At 35.7% G+C, this 26,172-nt stretch overlaps 1 protein-coding gene across 8 annotated transcripts in view; it reads left to right on the top strand.

The window, feature by feature from the left end:
- sdk2b (sidekick cell adhesion molecule 2b) overlaps positions 1-26,172 on the top strand; it is a 341,245-nt gene that overhangs the window by 282,057 nt on the left and 33,016 nt on the right. For all 8 annotated transcript variants that reach the window (XM_058794072.1, XM_058794075.1, XM_058794074.1 and 5 more), the window contains 18 exons: positions 1,648-1,815; positions 1,958-2,060; positions 4,524-4,700; positions 6,474-6,610; positions 7,472-7,619; positions 11,412-11,552; positions 12,213-12,394; positions 13,390-13,505; positions 20,035-20,230; positions 20,423-20,521; positions 20,923-21,114; positions 22,178-22,299; positions 22,389-22,498; positions 23,233-23,383; positions 23,478-23,715; positions 24,883-24,998; positions 25,221-25,410; positions 25,499-25,597. In XM_058794072.1, coding sequence (XP_058650055.1) covers positions 1,648-1,815; positions 1,958-2,060; positions 4,524-4,700; positions 6,474-6,610; positions 7,472-7,619; positions 11,412-11,552; positions 12,213-12,394; positions 13,390-13,505; positions 20,035-20,230; positions 20,423-20,521; positions 20,923-21,114; positions 22,178-22,299; positions 22,389-22,498; positions 23,233-23,383; positions 23,478-23,715; positions 24,883-24,998; positions 25,221-25,410; positions 25,499-25,597 — 2,685 coding nt within the window. The remainder of the gene's footprint in view (positions 1-1,647; positions 1,816-1,957; positions 2,061-4,523; positions 4,701-6,473; positions 6,611-7,471; positions 7,620-11,411; positions 11,553-12,212; positions 12,395-13,389; positions 13,506-20,034; positions 20,231-20,422; positions 20,522-20,922; positions 21,115-22,177; positions 22,300-22,388; positions 22,499-23,232; positions 23,384-23,477; positions 23,716-24,882; positions 24,999-25,220; positions 25,411-25,498; positions 25,598-26,172) is intronic.

A 26,172-nucleotide genomic window follows, 5' to 3' on the forward strand; every position in this document is an offset into this window, starting at 1 on the left:
CCAAATCAGTATATTAGAATGATTTCTGAAGGATCATGTGACACTGAAAACTGGAGTAATGATCAGTGAAAATACAACTTTGCCATCACAGAAATAAATTTTAAAATCTATTAAAATAGAAAACAGATTTTTTTTAAATTGTAATACTATTTCAGAATATTACTGCTGTACTGTATCTTCAAACATAAGACAAAAACATAAACAATTTTAATTATTTCAGACATTTAGCCATAGGCGTATATTAAAGAAGTAATCCACTCAGGGTTGTAATTTATTGTCATTTTACCACAGTAAAAGGGTGTTGTTAAGCATGACAGAAAGCAGAGTGTCTAAAACTCCCTAAACATGTTATCAGCTTTCTTGAGTAGCCAGACTACGTCTGCTGTTTTCGCTTTCGAGTTTTAATAAAAGTCATTTTAGAAGCTTCAAATACATCTTTAACCGTAACTATCTGAAATATAAGATATTGTTTGCCACAAAATTACGATTTTGTAAGGACGTAATTGTATAGAAGATCGACAAATTAGAGGAGAATGGTTTCATGCCAGAGCAGAAGGATAGTAAACAAGCATTCTTGTGGCTTTAAAGGATTAGTTCACCCAAAAATGAAAATTCTGTCATTGTTTACTCACCCGTCTGTCGTTCCGAACCCATATGATGATTCCTGTGGAACACAAAAGAAGTTTAAAGGAATTGTCTTGGTCCCTCTTGTCCATGCAGTTATAATGAACGGGAACTGAGGCTTTCAGGCTTCAAAAAGGATGCAAAAGCAGCACAAAAAGTAGTCCATATGACTCCTCAGCATTTATTCCAAGTGCCCTGATACCATACAACAGTTTTGTGTGAGCAGTAGACACAAATTTAAGTCATTTCTTCCACTGAAACATCGTCCTAGCTCTTTTGGTATAACGCTGTCTGATTAGTTAACAAATCATTTATTTGAGTAAAAGCTTTTCAATGAATCAGTTGCAGCTCACTAGAAGGAAACATTCAGTTCATCATAACTTAAAATTGCAGGCAGTTTCTCACACGAGACTTCAGAAGACTTGGAATATAGCACATAAGTCATATTGACCACCTTTATTATACTTTCATAGTGCCTTTGTGTCCTTTCTGAAGCTTGAAACCTTCACTCAATATCCTTTTCACAGTATTGACAGATTTTTTTATTACCCTTTAGCAATAAAATAATCCTCTAAAAAAGAGATTTTGTGTTCTTTCAGTTTTTTTGAAAGTCTGTTAGTGCAGATCTTGTAAGCTTAAACTGGATAGTTTAATAAAGATGTCATTAAAGATTAAACTATTAATCGCGATTAATCGCATCCAAAACAAACGTTTTTCTTTACATAATATGTGTGTGTGCTGTGTATATTTATTATGTATATATAAATACACACACATGCATGTATATACAGGATTTAAGACAAATATGTTAAGTATATACATTTAAAATATGTATATATATAATATCAATATAATAATTATATTGATATAATAATATAATTTAAGTATAATAATAATTTTAATATTACAATATAATAATATATTTATTTTTGTCATGCAACTTTTTAAACTGGTTTATATTAACCAAGATGCATGACTAACATTAAGCCTGTAACAAAAATGACACTTATTTATTCTCCACAGGAGAACGAGTGCTGGCAAGCGGTTCAGTTCAGCTCCCGCGGTTTACTCTCCTGGAGTCAGGAAGTTTACTCATAAGCCCCTCCCACATATCAGACGCCGGCACCTACACCTGCATGGCCAGCAACTCCCGTGGCATAGACGAGGCCTCGGCCGACCTCGTGGTCTGGGGTGAGTGTGTGTGTGTGTTTTGAAGTGTATAGATCACAGACTATCTTTGTACTTTAGGATGTCCATGTTTAAGTGTGTTTGCATGTTTGTGTCATACACCTGGGCATATACTGATGTGCATTTCCTTTGTTTTATCAAACAGCACGTACACGCATCACTAATCCTCCTCAGGATCAGAGCGTCATCAAAGGAACAAAAGCCACCATGACCTGCGGTGTGACACATGACCCCAGCGTCTCAGTCAGGTGCGGCCCACATACACTTGACTGCAAATAACTGTTGTAAACACAAAATGTTTTGCATTTTTTTAAACGACTTTTATGCTAATTCAACCAAGTGGATGGAGAAAAATAATATTATTTAGCTAGATGTTTACATAGATCCAAACAAAGATGTAACATACATGTAGCATGAACAGTTGTTTTTGAATTAGATAATTTCATAATAATTGCATAATTTTAAGATTTAAAGCAAAAACAGACTTGTCTGACTTTAGATTTGTGAAACGATGCTACATAAGACACCTGCACAAACCAAAAACTGCAGACGACTGAATGAAAGTGCAACTTCACTTTCTGACAAAGTGGCGCTTATGGAACAGCAGCAATATAGCGTTTCCTTGGTTGCCGCAGTAAACAAAGCAGCGCTGCAATTATAAACATGCTTTTACACAAAACGATTGATCGGTTTCTGCTAATTCACGCCAGCATGCTAGATAGCGCTGACCAACAATACATTTTTACTCAGGTATGTTTCTTGTATATGGATTTAACATCAAACGCTGCTCATTAATAGACAGCAAATAATCACGCCTGGTGTGAATAACCCAATAAGGATCTATTGTTATCATTCAAAAGTGCCAATTTTTTGCGTTCAGTGTGAAAAGGCCTTAACAGGCATTAAACAGAGATTAGAGGAAAAGAAAATATCTGAAGACGGTCAGATCTCTTCAGTTATACATTCATGTAACTCCTCATCCCCAATTTAACGGTAACAGTAAGCTAACGGTAAGCTAACGGTAACATAGCCGTTTTGCTTGCGTATATGTTTCTAAACCGCGTTGGCAATGGAGCACCTAGGAATATCTTAGTAGGAATATCTCACATCCGACTAGGAATGGAATGCAAGGGTGGTTAAAATGCTTAACCCTGAGTATGAGCACTAGTGATAGTGAGGCATGCCTTAGTAATATCATAGCCTGCCATGTTTCACGGCATTCAAATCCTGATGGATAAAATCGTCTAGCGTTAATGATGCTGCACCAGCGTGAAATCATGAGCCATTACACTATCTCAACATTTACAACCCCCATATAGTTCCCCAGAATCCTTTGAATCTGCCTGCAATCCCAGTGTGCTCAGTTGGAAGTGTACAGCTTCAACTGTCCTCTATTACAGCAGATTCAGACTCTCATTAAAAACCTGCAAACTTCCAGAGTTCCTCTCAATGAGAATCTGAATTTCACTTAGTGATGACTTTTAAGAGAGTTTTTTTTTTTTTTTTTCAGTGATTCAGTCAGCCTCCCTCTTCCTTGTCTTTCTGTCCTCCTTAACCTCCTTCCGAACACCCATGGAGGCTTTTTGCTTATTTCGTAAAGAATGAGGGATGAGAAGGAAGGGTAATTGTGTTGGATGGAAGCAGTAATTGATAGCAGCAGTAAAAGGATTTCCAACAAGCCAGGCCATGATGCAATTAATCACAAGTGTTTGTGAATGCGTATCTGTTTCCAGCGTGTGTGTGAGAGTCTTATCGATTACGCAGAGCTTGGACACATCTTTTAGAAGCTTCTCGTGACCTTGGAAGTTCCCTGAACTCTGTACAGTGTCTTTGTGATTAATGTAATATGTGGAGGCGCTCTGTTAAATACACTGCTTCATACAGCAAACAGGTGTCATACGGTAACCATGTCTGCCAGACCAGCGGCACAAAGGAACTACTGCTTTGCAGTCAATGAAATGATACAATCAATCATTGTTAATACAGTCAGTTATACTATCAAATATTTTCCTTTTAAAAAATGTTTGTTTTGGGTGGTTTCAGGGGGTTTAGATGGATGCTAGAACAGTCTGGGTCATTGCTAGAGTGTTGCTAGGTGGATGCTAGAACGTTGTAGGTGGTTGCTATGCCATTATTACATGGATTTAGTGTATTTGGTTGCTAGGCCATTGCTAGGTGGATGCTAGAATGTTCTGGGTGGTTGCTAGGCTGTTAACTTGGTGGATACTAGACTGTTCTAGATAGTTACTAGGATTTTACAAGATGGATGGAGTGTTGTTGTTGCTAGGGCATTACTAAGTGGTTCCTAGGGTGTTTTGGATGGTTGCTAGGTCTTTTGATATACGTTTGCTAGGGTGTTTATAGTGACTTCTAATATGTTGCTTACAGGTTCAAGTATATGTTCAAGTAAAAAGGGATTTTTGATGTAGAGGATTGAAGTAGTGAAGGGTAACCTAAATTGTAACCTAAATTTTCCCAATCAAATCAAACCCAGATGCATCCAATTAAGTCCCGCTGTATAATTTTTCCACTTATTGTTCTGTTTGACTCAGAAATATGTCGCATTAGAAAAAGCATTGTATTGGATTTGATGTTATCTGTAATTGAATAAATGAATAAATGGTTTTAAAAATGATGGTCACAATAATGGTCTCGAAATGAACTGATATTTGTTGACTGTTGTTATTGCTGGTGTTTGTGTGTGCATTCAGGTTTGTTTGGGAGAGAGACGGTCAGGTGATCATCCCTCAGTCTCTGCCTCGACTGCGGCTGGATGTCAATGGGACGCTGCACATCTCTCAGACCTGGTCAGGTGACATCGGCACTTACACCTGCAGAGTGACATCGGTGGGCGGCAATGATTCCCGCAGCGCGCACTTACGCGTGAGGTCAGAGATGAAAACACACTTCCATCATCCTCTGTGCTCTGTTCCCTAGCCACGCAGTCCTTCATCTCTTCTGATCATTTCTTTTTGATTTGTTCTCTCCCTGCTCTCTGAATCGTATCTCATTCAGTTTTTCAATATCCCTGTTTATCACCTGCACTCATTCTGCCTCTTTTTCTGTCTCGTTGCCTCCATTTTTTAATTTAATAGCACAGCAGTTATTGTCTGCCCTAATTTTTTTTTTTTTATTTCTGTTCATCTTCATCTTTTTCTTTTTATGTATCAAACGTATTGTGATTCACCCTGTCTCTTTCTTTTTTTGTGTAATGTTCATGTCTCTTATTGATTGCAGTAATCTTATAGTCATTTTATACTCACTCATTCATTTCCACGTTTCACCACTGTCTAACATTCCCATTCTCTTAAAACTCTTTTTTTCTACATGTCTTATATAAAGAAAGGATAAAGACAAAGTGGTATTCTGTACTTAAAGGTGCCATAGAATGTATTGATGCAATATTTTAAATTGTTCTCTGATATCTGCATAGAAGGTACGTGGCTTAGGTAAGAGCAAAAAATCTCCAGAAATGGTTTTACATGTGCATTTACAACCCTAGGATTTCTCCCTAGAATGAAATGGTCTGTTATTGGCTTATTTGGAAGGGTCATGAATAATAATATTGAGCTCTGCTCTGATTGGCTGTTTCACAGTGCGGCTCATTTCAGTAGTTCACAGAGCAGGAAGGAAACACAGGGAGGAAAATATATATTTCAATACTTTCTCTCGCAGTTATATCGTTGGGTAATTATACTGTATATAAAATGCGGGCATCAGGGAATTGCAATTAATATGCGGGGCACTGAAACTGCTTTCAAATGCACGATCGCTTTTTACTTTCGCTTTCGAGTTTCGGGATCACACGAACTCTGTTTATACTATGGAGCGGCAGTACTTACCACACATTTTACAAGATCAGATGCTTGTCAGGATCTGTAAATCATTCGCCATCATCCTCAGTCATCTCTCCTTACACTGTTTACGTGGTAAGTGAAATCTTATGTACTGCTATGTAACAGGCTAGCGCTAGCAAGCAGCTAACCATGTCCCTTTAGTGGCTCGCGTTATTTTATTAGAACACGTTATTTTCTTTCCGTGCCTTTCTGAATACAGACACCAACCCTTCCCTGCACTTCACATCCCCTGCAGAGCCTGGAACATAACATTTATTTCCATGATCTGCCATTTTCACTGTTGTCCTCGCTTGTTTCGTCACAATACCTGCAGAACTTCTGATTGTTTGGCTGGCGGCTGGCCTAGAACATGGGCGGGTATATGCAAATGTTGGGGGCATAACTATTAGTGATCCCGACTGTTACATCATAGTCGGTGTTATGTTCTGATTCAGCTATTTTTCAGTGGTCTTTTTTATTCATGAGATTTACATAAGGAGGAAACAATGGTGTTTGAGGCTCACGGTATGTCATTTCCATGTACAGAACTCTTATTATTCAGCTATGCCAAGGTAAATACAGTTTTCCATTCTATGGCACCTTTAATGTATATGTTGCATTTACAGTTGTTGATGAGATGTTGTAGCTTCTTGTTAAATTCAATGATGTTGTTAAAACTTGACAACTATATTGTATTTAACATGGATGGTTCTACTTGTTTTATTCAGACATTAGATATAATGCCTCATGGAGTGCACATTAAATGGCCATGAAAAGTCAGGACTATCTCACGCTTTTCCATTTTAAATAACATATTACCCACAGGCAGTTGCCTCATGCCCCTGAGAACCCCAGCGCAGTGTTAAGCACCACAGAGAAGAGAGCTATAAACCTGACGTGGGCCAAACCTTTTGACGGGAACAGTCCTCTCATCCGCTACATTCTGGAAGTGTCTGAAAACAGTGAGTAAAGACCTCATATGTGGATCATTAATCTTGGGCAAGTTCTGTGACATTAATGTAGTTACCTTGTTATGAATTTCAATGATGATGTTCTGAAAGTCATAATAATGTGAAATAGAGTGTTATTAGTATTAGTATTATTATTATTATTATTATTATTAATGTTTTTAATATGAATATAAATATTTTTCCATAATAATGATATTATTATTATTATTATTATTATTATTATTATTATTATTATTATTATTAATTGATTGTAGTAGTAGTAGTAATAATAATAATAATAATAATAATATTGTAATATGAATACAAATGTTTGTTTATAATGATAATGTTGTTATTATTGTATGTCATTAAAATGAAATGAACAACAATTAACTTGTTTATAATAACAACATTAATAATAATAATAAAATGTTTTTATTATTATTTAATTTCATTAAAATAAAATGAACAAATAACTTGTTTATAATAACATCATCATCATTATTATTATTAATACTACTACCACTACTGCTAATAAACAATAATAATAATAATAATAATAATAATAACACAAACAACGACCATAGTATTTATTGTACTATTTAATATTATTATTTATTATAGGGTTCAGCGAACAAACAAACATGAAAAAGTAATTGGTGCTACGTTGCAGATTTTTCATATCACCATACTGATGAATGACCTTCTGGGTTTTTTGAAGCACTACTAGTACATAGAACCATTGAACTTGAAAGGCTCTTCAGTGGCTTCATAGGACCTTAAGAAGATTGTCCTATGCAAAACCTCTTTTTTAATGTTGGTTTAGTTCTTCACCTAGCTCATTATGTATTCTTCATTATCTGCTCTACACAGATGCTCCTTGGACAGTCCTGTTGGCCAACATTGAGCCGGAGTCGACTGCTGTAACGGTCAACGGGCTCATCCCGGCGCGCTCATACCAGTTCCGCCTGTGTGCCGTCAACGACGTTGGCAAGGGCCAGTTCAGCAAGGAGACTGAGCGGTGAGCGGATCGCAGGGTCCTAAAGCCTGCCGAGTATTACAGCTGTGCCCTGTCTGATCGTAAAGATAACTCTATCACTCTGTCACAGCATGTGAAAATTGCCTGTGCTCTCGCGGGACAGTGTCTATAGGAGGATTTATCTGTCTGAACGCTGTGTGTGTACATGGCTGTATTTTTCTGGGATGTGTGTCAGTGTATCTTCCAAGGATCAGTGTAATCAAAGCCCTCGGCGTGTAAAGAAAGCTTTTCGACACTTAAATTAGACATTCAGCAAATGCCCCCATCAAAACGGACACAAATCCCTCTAGTTCTCCCGAGGTTTGAGACAAAGCTTCTAGCCAAGATAATCTCAAATCAGAATATACAGGAGGAAACCAGCCTATATAAAAGAGAGAGATCATATTATGACCAGTAATGGGAATAACGGAGTTATAAATAAACGGCGTTACTAACGGCGTTATTTTTTCAGTAACGAGTAATCAAACGAATTACTGTTTCCCCCGTTACAACGCCGTTACCGTTACTGACAATAAAATGCGGCGTTACTATAATTTTTAATATTATTATCATTATATTTTTCTGTTTTTTCTGAATGGATGCACAGTGTTGTAGCTATTTGACATACCGTAAACTCTAGTGTGAAGGCGCACGGCTTGCCATCGCTTTGTCTCACAGGCGCAAAGAAAATACAGAGCAACAGAGTCTTTCATAACATGCAGAATTGACGCGCTACATGTAAACGATATTCTTTGTTGTATTTTCCTGTCAAAATAACGGAGTTCCTTTGGAATTCTTCAACTTTAAAGAACTGCCGGTGTACCTACAAAACATGCTACCTATCAGATTGTGCTACCAATAATATATTCGCATTGTATTAAGGGTAGGTTTAGGGTAGGGGTAGACATTAAAAAAATCCTCAAACCACATGAATAAGATGCTGGTAGCACAATCTGATAGGTTGCATTTTTCGTTATCGATTTGTGATACCTTTTTAATGGGAAGTAGCACAATCCGAGCGGGTAGCACAAATCGTCAGAACACCGGTTTCTCTGGTAGTGGGCGGAACTTACAAACAAACGACAATCTCATTGGCTGACGCTCACCTATTATCGTCCCTGTTTTGATTTCAGCAAATCAATTCGAGCGAACGCAGACAACGTGATTAATATTCATGAACCCAGCAGCTCATTAATCCTTAGTGCGTTTTATATTGTTATTAGTAGTAGAATTCGTAATGGTTTTGTTATCTTATCAGTATTATTTTTAGGGGTTTTTTTTCCTTTTTTTATCGAAAAACTAAATGACAAAAAATATATTAAACACCACCACCAGTCCTAAGTTCAGTCAACATGACAAATAATTACTAAAGTTATATAATCATATAATGCTAAATTATCATAATATCAGATTATAATGCTTGACTGACTGATGCTAAGTGTCAGATATAAAAAAAAACTAAAAAAAAAAAAAACTGTGCCATTTTACAAACATAAGCTTTATATATATAATTAGTTGATAATATTTACAATAATATATTGAATTTTATAGGTGTCTCTCACATCGTCCCACAGAAATATTAAAATATATTAGTGTACAATGTTTTATAATAATAATTTATTCTATTTAGTGTCCATTTCATTCATTTAATATTGGGGGCATCCAAATTATTTGACATATTTGAACTTTTTTTTTTTTTTAAAGTAACGCAATAGTTACTTTCCCTGGTAATTAATTACTTTTATAATGATGTAACTCAGTTACTAACTTAGTTACTATTTTTGAGAAGTAACTAGTAACTATAACTAATTACTTTTTTAAAGTAACGTGCCCAACACTGATTATGACTATATTACATCTCAGACAGTATGTATCAGAGATGAACCATTTGCATTACAATGAATAGGAGAAACTGGCTTCAATACAAGTTTTCAATACAAGTGTCCGTAATGCTGATTTGAAATTGCTTTTTTGCTGTGAACTGACTTTCCTTGAAAGAGACTTTGGTTACATCTGAAGCTCCTGGTCTTAATTTATATTAGACAACATTTTATAATGTTATATTAGCATTTTTATAATGTTAATTATTATCTTGTGTTAATCTTTAAATTTAATATTTTGTTTAGTGGTCAACCGATATATCGGTGAAGGCAATAGACCCTTTTTCTGTTAGTAAACAATGTGACGTTTTTCTGTGGCGGGGCTTAGCTGGAGGCAGAAAGATTCCACTGACCGCTTCATTAACGCTAGCTATGAAATTTGTTTACCTTGTTTTTTTAACAATGGCTGGAGAAAATCCGATTTTACCTGCATATGTAAAGTGACTCACTGTGCAGGACCATTACTGTTATTTAAATAAGTTAACTTTAACGGACAAAGTCAGATTGGCCGACCCCTTGGCTCATGGATGGACGATCTGACAGGATTAATGTTATCTCCGATTGAGTGACTCGTTAGAGAAACCTAACTAGTAGTAAAGAGAAACTCACCTGTGTCTATCTAGTCATGAAGATGTACATTTCAACTTCAGCAGGCTATTTTTACAGCTAAACGTTACATGAGAGTGAACTGCATGGGCCAAAATACAAAAAGTTAAACATTCAATGTGATGATATATTATTTGAAGATGTATGTAACTTATCATGGCCAAATAGTTATTTTAAAATATATTCATCCTGTAAATTATGTAAGTTAAATTTACAATACTTTACATACAGTACATTTAAAGGAAGATGTGAATATTTTCTAGAAATAAAAATTCCAGAAATTAATTTTGAACTTTCTGTATTTGATTATTCTTTCTTACTAAGTTCTTAGAAAGTCCAGCCACTATCAATCACAACAATATATATTACAGATGATTAAGCATATACATGGTGTTTGTTGTTTTACACACATGCACACAGACATTATTTCATAGTTGTGAAATGCATAAGAAATCTTTAGACAAGTAACACAAACCATAATCTATAACAACAAAAGACAATACTTTATTTAACCTTTTCTGATAAGAAGTGTGCGCTGCAAACGCGAGCATTTTGGCGATAGTTTCTGTCCAGTCCGCTCGTTTTATCTCGTTTAACCACAGCTGTCGTTGGTTTTTTTGTCTGGGAGTGGCAGCAGGTATGCGTTAAAATTTCAAATTGGAGCCTTTACTACATAGATTCTTGCATCCAACATCACAACAAGATGATATTTTAAGTTCCTCATGTAGCCGAATCTGCGCTGGTTTGAATGGGCCGCCTCCAGTTTTCCGTTTGTTTTGCCTCCAGCTAGCGCGGTGACGTAATCGTGACGTCGGCGCAAAAAGGGTCTATATATCGGCCCATATTTGGCTTTTTCTTATTTCTGGCATCTTAAGTGGCAGAAGTGGGACTTTTATTTTGACAGCATTGAGAATACCTTCAACTTCATCTTTATTAATTAATTATTCCAAAAAAAAAAAAAAAATTAAACAAAGAATGTTAATGGTAAAAAAATATATCATTACCTCGTCTATGAGAAAATTTATTTACCAGTATATAATGATTATGATTATACTTGAGTTTATAACTATTTGTTTATTTGTGAAAAATACTATAATAAGATTACAGAATTTAGAAGTTCTGTTTTTTTTTTTTTTTTTTGTATTGCGTCATTTTCATTCTTCTTTCTAATTTAGTTAATATTTTGTAAAATAAATATACATTTCTTCATTTACCTTTAAATTAAATAGTGTTATATATCAGCTTTATATTGGCCATCAAAAAATCCATATTGGTTGATCCTTGCTTGTGTTTATCTTCTTTCCTTCAGGGTGTCTCTTCCAGAGGAGCCACCCAGCGCTCCGCCTCAGAACGTTATTGCCAGTGGCCGCACCAACCAGTCCATCATGATTCAGTGGCAGCCGCCACCAGAAAGCCACCAAAATGGCATCCTGAGAGGATACATCATCCGGTGAGACATGTTTACTCATGTCTGGGGTATTGTAGCATCTTAAACCCTTCTCTGTTTTTACACTTATTTCACTCTTAATCTTTTGTAATATGTTTTTCCAAGGCCATGCCAATACGACTCTTTTCCAGCCGGTCTTGATTCTCTTTCCCCACAGCTGGTTTGTGGGTGAATTTGATTGTATTATATTATTTCAAGGCTACTTCAGGATTTGAGCACTTCAGGGCTTTTTCCTTGCTGTCAGTGATGATAGTGAAATGGACTTTTTGTTCATTTATTTATATATTTTTCCGGTTCATCATTGAGGAAAGCTGAAGGCCGTTTTTGGTATTGCAAACATAGGTAATGGTACCTGACCTTGGTCGCCCCATATAGTCCTCAGCTCAGCTCAGGGAAAACACACAGAATGCTATGGAATTTCTAGAGTGGTTCTCTGTCGCCCTCTGTTGCTTACAGATGGCACTGCTGTACAAAAACCAACAGACAGATCTGATTATGAAGAGTAAATGACAAGGTGTATTCTTAGAGATGCTTATCAGAGCACTTCAGAGAGGGTTATCTTGGGGGAAATTCTCTGCTCTGTCAAAGCTTTCTGTCTGCTAAGATCAGAAAATCTCTGCATCTGTCCTTGACAGTAACAATATGACCATCTGCTAATCTCAGGTATCGTCTGACCGGTCTGCCTGTGGATATCCAGTATAAAAATATCTCTAACCCTGATGTCACCAACCTGCTGCTGGAGGATCTCATCATCTGGACTAATTATGAAATTGAGGTGGCGGCATACAACGGAGCTGGACTGGGTGTTTACTCCCATAAAGTTACAGAGTGGACACTCCAGGGAGGTGAGGTTTAGATCCCATTCAAAAGTTTGGGATCAATAAAATTGATTGATTGATTTTAATACTTTTATTCTTAAAATATTTGAAAATGACAGTAAAGTCATTCATAAAACAACTTAAGGTTTTTACTTCAGTTTTTTTTTTTTTTTTTACTTTTATATTTATCAAACAATCTTGAAAAAAATATATCACAGTTTGCAGAAAAATTATAAGCAGCAGAACTATTTTTAACATTGATAATAATAATAAATGTTTCTTGAGCACCAGATCATATTAATATATTAGAATGAAAAAAATGGCTGAAAAAAAAAAAAAAAAACCAGGAAAAAATGGCACACAGAAATAAATTTTATTTTTAAATGTATATTAAAATAGAAGACAATATTTTAAAATTATACAACATTTTCACAATATTATTGTTTTTACTGTATTATTGACTTTACTTTTTTGTATTACTTTTTAAGGAATAAGATATCAAGAAATGCTTGCTAATAATTATTAGTAAATTACGTTATTTTAAACCTTTGTTTTTTGTTTTAGTTTTTTTTTCATGAACGGATCATTTCTGCAAAGTCTTCTCTTATCTCCTTTCCATGAAATGTTGGTTTCAAAAGGACAAAAAAGTACTTGATGCAACTCGTGCACTAAATTCAAAATTATACAATAGTTTTGTGTAGCAGACCAAAATTTGAATTGTTATTTACTGAAAATCAAAGTTTGAGGTCACAGTGAACTGTCATTGAGTAAAGAGCAGTGTAAAAATTCTCAAAAATCCCCTTTTGCTTTCCATGGAAAAATGACAATGTATGTGTTTTGGAACAATATGAGGCATAGTTGAGTAATTATTCCTTTAAAATACCACTGCTTATATTAAGTCAGAACTAATGAATCTTCTCCATCAATTTTCTGGGGTTTAGCAGCCGAAATGTGTTACCAAAAAAAGAAGTCTCATTTGTTTCCGTCTCTGTCTTCCATTTTCCATTTTACCTGTCAACTAGTTCCCACCATCGCTCCAGGCAATGTGAAAGCAGAGCCCGTCAACTCCACCACAATACGCTTCACCTGGACAGCCCCGAACCCGCAGTTCATCAACGGCATTAACCAGGGCTACAAGGTAAACACTGAAGGAATGAGAATAAATCTGCACTCAGACCTGAGCTGCTGAAAATGCATTAAACGCAGCTTTTATTTTTAGGTTTTTGAGTTTGTTGATGAGATTTCATGCGAGGGTAGCCAAAGGTCTCTTTCAGCTCCACTACTCTCATTCCTTTGTTTTCGTTTTTGCTGAGAGATCCGGAATTGATCCTCCTGTCATTCTGCTTCTTTATAGCCAGACTGTCTGCGGAAAAAATTGTTTAGGACAATTACAAAATGGAGACAGTCAGCCGGACACATTAGTCTTAATAGCTTATTAGCCAGGTTTAGGCTCGGTCCCAGACAACAACAGCTGGGATTGGAGAGAATATTTGTCGGAAGGCTTTTTCTTCTCTCTGTGGACTCGTTGGAGAACAATCTTATAACTCTCATTCCCTCTTTAGTGCCCTCAGAGGAGAGTTTCAAGTGTCTATAAACTTTGAAATGCCAAATAATCCACAATAGTATTGGGAAAAGGGATGAAATCTGTGACCGTTCAGCCATTCTCAGTGGAGAATTTATTTACTAATCTAGCGCTCTGATAGTGTTATTTGAACACCATTATGCAAATTAGGCATTGGTGCAAACATGCCCACAAAATATGTGTCAGTGCAGTTCAATTTTGCACACCAGTTCTAGGTTATGCAGGTTATGGAAGATGTCATATTTAGACTGCTTTCTTTCTTTCTTTATATATTATTTCCTTCTTATTTTCTTTCATATACATATTAGTGCTGTCAATCGATTAATCACATCCAAAATAAAAGGGTTTTTACATAATAAATATACACAGTACACACATATATTATGTATATATAAATACAAACACATGCATGTATATATTTCAGAAAAATTTTAAATTTATATATTAAATATATTTATATAAAATATAATAATATAAATATATAAATGCATATACATGTAAATATTTTCAATATATATACTGAATGTGTGTGTATTTATATATATATATATATATATATATATATATATATATATATATATATATAATAAACAGTACACATACATATATTATGTAAACAAAAACTTTTATTTCGGATAAATCGCGTGAGCGGCGCGTGAGCAGCGCATATTTTTTTCGGCGCCCATGTTAACAAATGAGTGCATTCACACCGGGAGCAGGAGCAGCGCGTGAGCGTCGAGCAGGAGCGTCGCGTGAGCAGCGCTGCAGCGATGGTTTCGGCGCCGAGTCTATTTTTGCTGCGCCGCTCACGCTCAATTAAAGTGACAGCACACTTTTGATGGACAAAATAAATATGATTTCACACAAAATGTGCTAAAAATGCACAGAATAAGCATGTCTAGTGTGTTTTAAGACGAATTGGAGTATGTCAGGAAAGAAAATGAACAATTAAAAATATGTATAGAATATTTACCCATTTTAACTTGTTTTTCATTTTTAATTGCCATAAGCAAATTATAACTTAAAGCATTATCAAACTCACAATGAACAATTCATCTTGCTCAGGATCTTATGTTACAATGGAGTATATACAGTAGGCCTACATAATAAATTCATTATTCATTCATTATTGACAGCTTCTATAAGAAATGGAGATATGGGTAAAAGTATATATTATTAAAAAATTATAATAATAAAAAAAAAAAAAAAAGTATAAACAGCACTTTCTATATTTGAGTATGACTGAAACAACATGATAGGAGATGTTTTTGTTGTTGACCATTTACACGCTAATCCCCAAGACTTCAAAACTTTCAAGTTTGTAACTGACCAACTTCTAAAAACAAATTTATAGTTGTCTTTGTAAAGAAATATGTCGCTTTGGAGCCGCTGCTGTGACGCTGAACAAACGCTTCCAGTGTGAATACTCTGGCGAGTTTGCAGCTGCAGCAACGCTGTAGTTACGCTGACGCGCTGCTCACGCGCCGCTCACGCTTGCGGTGTGAAACTGGCGTAATCGTTTGACAGCACTAATATATACAGTCATGGCACCCTTGGTAAATTTGATCAAAGAAGGCTGTGAAAAATAATCTGCATTGTTAATCCTTTTGATCTTTTATAAAAAAAATTCACAAAAATCTAATCTTTCATTGGATAATAAGAATTTAAAATTGGGGGAAATATCATTATGAAATAAATGTTTTTTTCTCTAATACACATTGGCCACAATTAACGGCACCCTTTTATTCAATACTTTTTGAAACCTCCATTTGCCAGTTTAACAGCTCTAAATTTTCTCCTATAATGCCTGATGAGTTTAGAGAACACCTGACAAGAGATCAGAGACCATTCCTTCATCCAGAATCACTCCAGACCCTTTAGGTTCCCAGCTCCATGTTGGTGCTTCTTCTCTTCAGTTCACTCATTTTCTACAGGGTTCAGGTCAGAGGACTGGAATGGCCAGCAGAAGCTTAGTTTTGTGCTCAGTGACCCATTTTTGTGTTGTTTTTGAGATTTGTGTTTGGATTATTGTACGGTTGGAAGATCCAAACATGGCCCATTATAAGATTTCTAACAGAGTCAGTCACTTATTGATTTTTTTATCTGTTGGTATTTGATAAAATCCATGATGCCATGTGTCTAAACAAGATGTCCAGGACCTCCAGCAGAAATATAGGGCCACAACATCAAAAATAAAGCAGTATATTTCATTGTACACATGGGGTACTTTTTATCCCTTTGTTCACCAAACCCATCTTGAGTGTTTGCTGCTAAAAAGCTCATTTTTTTAGTTTCGTCTGACCATAGAAGCCAGTCCCATTTGAAGTTCCAATCGTGTCTGATAACTGAATATGCTGGAGTTTGTTTTTGGATGAGCGAGGAGAATTTTTCTTGAAACCCTCCCAAACAATATGTGGTGATGTAGGTGTTGTTTGACAATTTTTTTTTTTTTAAGGTTTTCTGATCCTGAGACTCAACTATTTTCTGCAATTCTCCATCTGTGGTCCTTGGAGAGTCTTTAGCCACTCAAACTCTCCTTCTCACCATGCATTAGGACGATATAGACACGTCCTCTTCCAGGCAGTTTCGTAACATTTTATTTTGATTGGAAATTCTTATTTATTGCCCTGATGGTGGAAATGGGCAGCTGCACAAGTGGGATATTTTGAAAATACAGTCGCGGGAAAAATTACAGAGCCGTGGTTTGCGGTTTTTTGGGCTACTTTTATAATGTACGGCGGCCGCCCAAAGTGTATATAGACAAATAATAATTAAAATAGATCCTTTTACTAATGTGTATTATACTTGGAATGTATCCCTGGCAACTTAAGAACAGAGAGGCAGTTGTAACATCACAAACAACGTGAGTTTCAGCCGAAATAAACATGACAACAGCCACTATAGATTATATAAGATAATAAACACACGGTTACGATAGGATATGGTCTGTATGTGATTTTTTTTTAGTTGAATGTGTACATCTGAAATGCTAATTTGTGCAGTGATATAATAGGCTATAAATAGCATATTTTAACAACAGTAAACGAGCAAATTCCACATGTGATCGCAAAAGGAAGTTATTACAAACACTCATGTGACATTTTATTTTATTTTTTTTACTTTTTATTTTCTTTACCGTGGTTACCATTGTGCTAGAGGGTAGTGCTGTCAATTGTGATTTGCACTTTGCTGCAACTTGAAATATATAATAACTTCAAGTCATAATTTCTCATTTAACCAAAATTCGCTAATCAGCATGGAGCAGGTGTGTGTGTTTTGAATGTGTTTTTTCTGAGCTTTATTGGAAGTTGTGTGTTGGGTCAACATATTGGATTTAATTAAAATAACATCCTCTTGTTCTGTGTTACATAATCTTGGTTGAACTAGGTTACAACAACAAAACTAGAATTGTATGTAGTATCAGATAGAAATACCTCCTCAAAGCAACAACTGCACATGTTCACTTTTTACAGTGCATGGTTAAAAAAACCTGCAGAGTAATAATTCAAATAAAAATGAATGTGCTCATCAGTGGTTGATGCAATGTTGAAACCCTTCTTAAACCTGAAATGATTTTTGTAAATCCAGTGTTCAAATGCTGTCGCCACCCGACTAATGACTGATCTTTGTGTGAAAGTCCACAAAACTGGACTATATATACATATATAATATGTATATAATCGCTAGGCTATTTTAGAAAGGAAAATGTAAAAGATGTAAAAGAGAAATTAGGGAGAATCAATGAATTATGAATAATGTCTTGCTATTGTGTGAATATGTAATCATGTAATCCATAAAAAAGTAACTGTAGTCTGATTACGAGTATTTTAAAATGTAATTTACTCTAATTACAAGTACTTAATTTTTGGAATCTGATTACGAAATCCAGATTACATGTAATCAGTTACTACCAAGCTCTCTCTGTGTGTGTGTGTGTGTGTGTGTGTGTATATATTAGAGGTCGACCGATTCATTGGTTTTGCTGATTAATCCGCACCGATAGTTGATTGCCACAACTATCAGTTATCGGCAAAAATCCATGCCGATAGTTTTCCGGTTTGCAACCGTTGCTGAAGTGGCTGAGAAGGGTCCGCTGGCATTATACAGTACGAGAGCGGCCTCTAGAGGCTGAAATCACTGACAGCACGTGTTGTTTATTTTGACACGTGACACTGAGCGCTGCACAGGGCGGGAAACTCCAGACGCGCATTTAAATACAGCCGACAGAAAAGCCTGCCGCGGAACAGAGTGCCATTCACATAGTTTTCTATTAAATTACATTATATTTGTCAGTTAATGACTTAACCTTGACTATAAATTATGTATTGTGCATTTTTCAGAAAAACGTTTGTCTTTCTGTGGCTCTAATAAAGTCTGTATGCTTCATATAGAAAGCTGTAATAGATCGCACTTTCTCTTTCCGCTTGCTCTGTTTTTTAAATGCCGAACTTCAAACTCATTTATGCCACATTGTTCATTCTTGAAGCAAACTTATGTCCGTTTGGTGATTAAATAAATTGTTTTAGACCGCCACTTGATTTGAACGCAAAGTGTCTGGGATGTGTGTGTGTGTGTGTGATACCTCTGAGTTCTCCTGGACGCAGCGCTGCGCTTTTGCCCGATGTGTGACAATTTTTTTGATTAGATAATTATCAAGTGTTAAAAAATAGAGGCATATAAAGTATGTGAGTACACATACAATATCCATATGTATGTAATTTTAATGCTATGGCCTTGTGTAGATATTTAAAGATGGCCATCTTTAAGCATGACTGTTGAAATTAAATGGTAACACTTAACAATAAGAGTCCATTCGAAGCATTAATGAAAACTGTAGAAGTATTGTTCCTTGTTAGTGTTTTCATTTCAACATTCACTATTAGCTACTAATAGGCTACATTTTAAAATTTTAAAGTTTCTTCTTTTAACATTAGCAAACTGAAATAACTTTAATGATCAATATAGTAAATAATATTAATATTTTTATTCATTTACAAAGTATGGTTCAGTACTGTTGCTGCTTTTTTTAAAAAAAAATAGTAAAGCACTAGCTTTCTTTCAGTATCCATTTTGAAAACTATCGGTTGATTAATCGGTATCGGCCAGTGTGGTCCAACCTAGCTATCGGTATCGGTAAAATACACTATCGGTCGACCTCTAATATATATATATATATATATATATATATATATATATATATATGTGTGTGTGTGTGTGTGTGTGTGTGTGTGTATATATATATATATATATATATATATATATATATATACACAAACATATTATTATTATTATTATTATTTTACTTGACCCAGACATCAGAATAAGCTTAAAATGCTAAAAAAAAAAAAAAATAGCTTGACTAAAATATATTGCTTATATATTGCTAAAATATATTCTGTAGGATGCAGCTTTATTTATTTATTTTGTTTTGTTTTTATTATTTAATTATTATTATTATTATTATTATTATTATTTACTATCATTTTACTTCACTGTTGTGACCCAGACATCAGAATTAGCTTAAAAGTATAGCTTAAAAATAGCTTGACTAAAACATTATTTTGGTCTTCTCCATTCTCGAGGATGCAGCCTTTATTTTATTTTATTCATTTATTTATGTACTTACTTACTTACTAACATACTTACTTGCTTACTTAACACACTTACTAACTAACTACTGTGATCCAGACATCAAAATTAGCTTTAAAAAAACAGCTTGACTAAAGCATTATATTGCTCTTTTCCATTCTGGAGGATGCAGCATTAGGACTATTTTATTTTATTAATTGTTTTACTATTATTATTATTATTATTATTTCACTGTTGTGACCCAGACAATAATAATCAACTTAAAATGCTTGATTTAAACCATTATTATTGGTCTTGTCCATTTTGATAAATTCTGCAATGATAGCTAGACAATGTTCAAAACAAGAAGGAAACAAAACAATAATTAATAATATTGAAAAATGAACATAAAATGTAAAGTAAAGAAAGAAAGAAAGAAAAGTAAAGTATAAAAAAGTAAGTCCAAGTAAATAAATATCCAAAACTGGATAATGTATTAATCTCTCGCTCTTTTTAGCTGTTAGCATGGGAGCCAGGAAAGGAAGATGAGATGAAAATAGTGACGGTTCGGCCAAACTTCCAGGACAGTGTGCATGTGGGCCACATCACCGGCTTAAAGAAGTTTTCCGAGTACTTCACCTCTGTGCTCTGCTTCACCACACCAGGAGACGGTCCTCGCAGTCCTCCACGACGTCTGCGCACTCATGAAGACAGTGAGTTCCTGTTCCAGCACACACACCTTCACACTTTACATGGTTGTTGTTGATGTTCAGGGCTTTCAATTTCAAGAACCAGTGAAAGCAGGAAGACCTCTGACCCTGGTTTTAATGGAAACCACACTCACATCTCCAGGTATACTGTACCTGTGAAGGTCTCACAGTCTAATCTCTGGCCTGTATTTTCAGCCCCTGGTGCTGTGGGTCACCTGAGCTTCACTGAGATTCTAGACACTTCTCTCAAAGTCAGCTGGAGAGAGCCCAATGAGAAGAACGGCGTTCTGACTGGTGAGTTATTAACAAATATATCTGCTACAGAAATTATGTTTGTTCCATTGATGCCTTGTGAAAAATCATAGCATTTTCATAGTGAAAAATCATAGAATTGTTCTTCTTCTTTTTTTTTTTAACTATTAAAGGATTTAAATTTAATTTTATGTGTGTGTGTGTGTGTGTGTGTGTGTGTGTATAATATACAGCACGTGTTTGTATTCATTTAAAATAATTAAAAAATAATTATTTCCAAAATATTTTCAAAAGTTAACTCCTCGATTTCTAGACTAGAACCCTAGTTTAATTATCTGAAATTAATATACAATATTATTTTTATTATTTTTATGTTTTTATTTCATACAATTTATATTATAATATAATATAATAATATAAAATATTTCATATTTGTTTCCTAGGGTATCGTATATCATGGGAGGAGTATAACCGTACTAACACACGGGTTACACACTACCTGCCTAATGTTACTCTGGAATATAGAGTCACTGGACTGACCGCTCTCACCACATACACCATTGAGGTGGCTGGAATGACCTCCAAGGGTCAGGGTCAGCTGTCGTCTTCAACCATCTCTTCAGGAGTACCGCCAGGTAAAGCTCACACATGCACAAACCAGTCAAAACAGTAACGACAAACTGCACATTAAAATCAGACTGGAAAGGCTAAACATGGTCTAATCAGCTTTAGACCACCACTGGTTTTAGAGCTCCCATTAAAAGGACTACAGAGGGTTATAAAGTTAAACATCCAAGCCCTCGTTATTGCATCGATGCAGCACCAACACATGCAGCCCAGAGCCGCAGAATAACTGACAGGAGGAGGCTCTGGCTGCGCGGAGTTCACGATTACGACTCCCATGACAGAGATCGTTTCTCCTTTATTGCTTCATTAGACGGTCTATGGCTTCCAGACTCAAACCGTGTACGAGTCGCACACATTCAAAAGTAGATGTAGACGTTTAAAGATGTATGAATCCTGAACGGTCATAGTGTCGCACCATGCTACCCTTATTACCCAAAGTTATGCAGAGCCTGCTGCTTTCATGACATTCCCACAGTGTTTTATTGGAGGCATATTTCATCTTCTGATAATAAGCTGGGTAACAGCTGTGAGTGTGGAATGATTTGTACCAAAGTTCTTGTTCATTTCTGCCTCTCACACAGACATTGAATTGTGAGAAAACTGTTTTTAAAGTATATTTAGAGCTGCTTGCTATGGGTGCAGTGTAACAACCATAGATATGTATAGGCAGATGCCACATTCGACCGCCATCTTGGAACAGTCAGTTTGTCGTCACCCACAGTAAAAATCAATGGTTTTTCCAAGATGCCACAACATTGTGTAGCCACTGGTTGTAAAAACCAAAATGTAAATTCCTGAAGTAATGAGATAAACTTTCACAGGTAAGAATGGCCATTCATTGTTTATTTATTTCTCTGTATACAAAGCCTCATCTTACCAAAAGGGGGAGCCATAACGCAGCCAAACATTTTCACAATTCAACATTTTTTTTTTTGAATGTTTGGTTCCTGAAACAATCTGTTCTACTCAGGATTTATTGCCAGATTATATTCAGTATAAAATAAAATAAAATAAAACTAAAATAAGTAATGTTTTGTAAACTAAAACACTCTTTTCTCTCTCCCAATACAGAGCTTCCTGGGCCTCCCACAAACTTGGCCATCTCAAACATTGGCCCTCGATCAGTAACCTTGCAGTTCAAGCCAGGATACGATGGCAAGACCTCAATTTCTCGTTGGCAGGTGGAGGCCCAGGTGAGTCACTCTTTATTCACGAGGGTGAAGTTTTAGCATGCTTGATTTGATCTTTGAATGAACCTCTCTTTTACATGAATCTCTCTCAGGTGGGTGTGATTGGAGAGAATGAGGATTGGGTGATGGTCCATCAGCTGGCCAACGAGCCTGATGCTCGCTCTTTGGAGGTCTCCGGCCTCAACCCCTACACCTTTTATAGGTGATACATATATTTATTTATTACTTACAAGAATATATACACTCCTGAACAAAATCTTAAGACCGGTGGAAACATTACAAGTTTTCGCATTTCGCGCTGGTGGATCATAACCAGGTTGTAAGTACTGCTTCAAAATACCAAAAGAGGAAACAGGAGCAAGAGACGAAAAAATACAGAATAGGCAATTTATTGAAAACTGCATTTAAACTCAAACAGGCTGTTCATATTTGTGTGTGTTTGTGTGTGTGTGTGTGTGTGTGTGTGTGTGTGTGTGTGTGTGTATCATTTTAAACTGACTAAATTTGATTAATTTTGTCATGGGCTTTTATCATTTTTATTGTACTTTTCAATATTTCTATGTAGCTTTAATTTATTTTTATTTCAGTTTTAGTGATTTTAGTACTTATTTCACTAATGAATAAATACATATTTCAGTATTAAATGAGTAGTTGGTATTTTATTTACTTTGTTAGTACCTATTTATTTCGGTTAGTTGGCAAGGCAACATTTCTAACTTTCATTTAAGTTTTTCAAGTTTTCATCTAATATTTATTTTCGATTTGTTTATATTTAATTTCTCCAAAATTTATTTTAACTTTATGTCCATTATTGAAAATTATTTTTAATAGTTTTACTTTTAGTTATCAATAACAACACTGCTTATCATTAGACCACCCTAGATGAATGTTAATGTAAAGCAGGCCATTGAAAGAAGTGTATAATGGGATTTGCAGGTTCCGTATGCGTCAGGTGAACATAGTGGGCACCAGTCCACCCAGCCAGCCTTCCAGAAAGATCCAGACCCTGCAGGCTCCTCCTGATATGGCTCCTGCAAATGTCACCCTGCGGACGGCCAGTGAAACCAGCCTCTGGCTTAGATGGGTGGTATGTTCTACAATCAAAACAATACACACATACAGTGCATCGCATTGTGACTTTGACACAGACTCAGTCTCTCTCTTTTTCGTATGTTGATCAGCCTCTTCCTGAATGGGAGTACAATGGGAACCCAGATTCGGTGGGTTACCGTGTGCAGTACAGCAGGACCGGAGCTCAGTCCAGAGCCCTGCTGCATGTCATTGCAGATCGCCTGGAGAGAGAGTTCACCATCGAGGACCTGGAGGAGTGGACGGAGTATGAGGTCAGAGTTCAGGCCATCAACGGCATTGGAGCAGGACCCTGGAGTCAACCTGTACGGGGAAGAACCAGAGAGTCCGGTAAGGACAAACCAATATATTTTTTTATTATTATTTATTAAATTATTTATTTATGAATTTTACATTTCAGATTTTTTGCATGTAATATTTACATTACATTAATGCATTTCTGCATTAAAGGGCATTAAAATAAATGTTATTACATTTTTTTTAACATTAGTCATGTTTTGTATCATAATGGAAGTAACAATAAAGTAATAAATTGCAACAAAACACTTGCACAAGCCACAGTTCAGTCATTAAAAAGTATATAACAGATAGATAGATAGATAGATAGATAGATAGATATAAAAATTGAAATAAGTTTAAGCTTAAAATAACTATAACTCAAATAAAATGTTTTTCTCTATCTAAATAAACAAACTATTAAAAATTACAAAAGCACATAACAAATTACTAAAGCTAAAATTAAAATATATATAAAATATAATTATATAAAATATATAATTCAATATAGTAATAATATATTAATGTATCTGTTATTTTATAGCTTCAAACATCCGATTTTTCAACAACTGTCAGTTTTATAATAAGGAATGGAAAAACATTGCATTGAACACATATGTTGCTTTTAATGCATGTCTTAAATCATTCATCATATATAGTACGTGGGCACAGGATTTCCTGTTTAAACAGGCTTAAATGGGCACAAATCTGCACACACATGCAAGCTTTTTTCATTGCTCCTGTGCCATGAAAGTGTACACACTTCCTCTGGATCACCTGTTTTTCTCCTTCTGCTCAGCTTGTTCTCCATAGTTACCAGAATTCAGTGAAATGGGTTTGGGATTAATAAGTAGTTGTTGAGGAAATTGGTAACACATGGGGCTGTACACATGACTCCCCTGTTTTTCTTTAGCCAATCAGATTCCCACAATCATGCACTCTGTGTCCGGGATTTGTGCCGGAAAGTGATTATCTGTGTTACTCCCCCAATAATGGTCAAAATCTGGTGTCTTTCAGGCTTCACTGCCTTTGTGATATGTGTCCGGCTATCATCATACTCTTAATCCTCCCCTGGCTCACACACACACATATAGATATAAGGCACATATTTCAACCCCATTAAGGACTTAGTATGCATAGACGTATACAGACGTACATACAGTATATGCCCTAACCAACACATTTATTTGTATGAACCCTTCTGTCTTTGTTTTAATGCAGTCCCCTCTTGTGGCCCCACGAATGTTTCTGCATTTGCCACTACATCCAGCAGCATTCTGGTCCGCTGGTTTGAAGTTCCCGAACCCGACCGGAATGGACTCATTTTGGGCTATAAGGTCTGCGAGCACTTTAAATAACACCATTCATTAAAACTAAGCTGCAAAAACAACAAATTAAAGAAATACATTTGAATACTTGACTGCAAAACACATGAGCGAAGCTTTTTTTTCCGTGCATATGAAAGTGAATGGTGGAAGTCTCACACGTTCAAAGAAAATAGCTTATTTCCGTGATGCAAAATAAGGTTGATATGTCTCTTTTTTTATTATTATTTTCAGGTGGTGTATAAGGAGAAGGATTCAGACTCTCCTCTTCAGTTCTGGACGGTGGAAGGAAACGCCAGCCACAGTGTTCAGCTGACCGGACTGGGAAAGTACGTTTTGTACGAGATCCAGGTGCTCGCCTTCACCCGCATTGGAGACGGCAGACCCAGCACTCCTTCAATCCTGGAGCGAACCCTTGATGATGGTGGGCACTACAATACACAACAAACAAGCAGTTGCCATGTTAAATAATCAGATGTGTCTTTACAAGTTTATGATATTCTTGTTTTCAGTGCCCGGGCCACCTGTTGTCATTCTTTTTCCTGAAGTCCGGACCACCTCGGTCAGGCTCATCTGGCAGCCACCTTCCCAGCCCAACGGCATCATACTGGGTACAAGAGTTTGTTTGCTTGTTTGTGCATTTGAGTGTGCATGCATTTCATTCTTCTGGTGTTTATACTTACATGCTTGTCTTCTGAATGACCTCTTTTTACCATCAAGAGAGGAAACATCCCTGAATGCTTTCAACAGTGACTGTTAACGGATCATACACATATGCAAATATACATAAACATGTAAAAACAAACACGGAGTATCACATTAAAATACTTTATCCTATTTTTAAACCATATTTACACTACCTTTCAAAGTTTGGGGTCATTATGATTTTTTTAATTTTCTGTTACTGTATATTTACCAATGCTGCATTTATTTGAAAGAAAGTACACTAAAAACAGTAAATTGTGAAATATTATTACAATTTAAAACAGCTGTTTTCTACTTTAATACATTTTCAAATGTAGTTTATTACTGTAATGGCAAAACTAAATTTTCTGCAGTCATTCCCATCCGTGATCCTTCTGTAATTATTCTAATATGCTGATTTGGCGTTCAAGAAACATTTCTCATTATTATCAGTTTTGAAAACTGATGTGCTGCTTAATATTTCTGTGAAAACTGTAGTATG

The sequence above is a fragment of the Onychostoma macrolepis genome, chromosome 12 (assembly GCF_012432095.1).
Source record: "Onychostoma macrolepis isolate SWU-2019 chromosome 12, ASM1243209v1, whole genome shotgun sequence".
In the NCBI taxonomy this organism is placed as follows: Eukaryota; Metazoa; Chordata; class Actinopteri; order Cypriniformes; family Cyprinidae; genus Onychostoma; species Onychostoma macrolepis.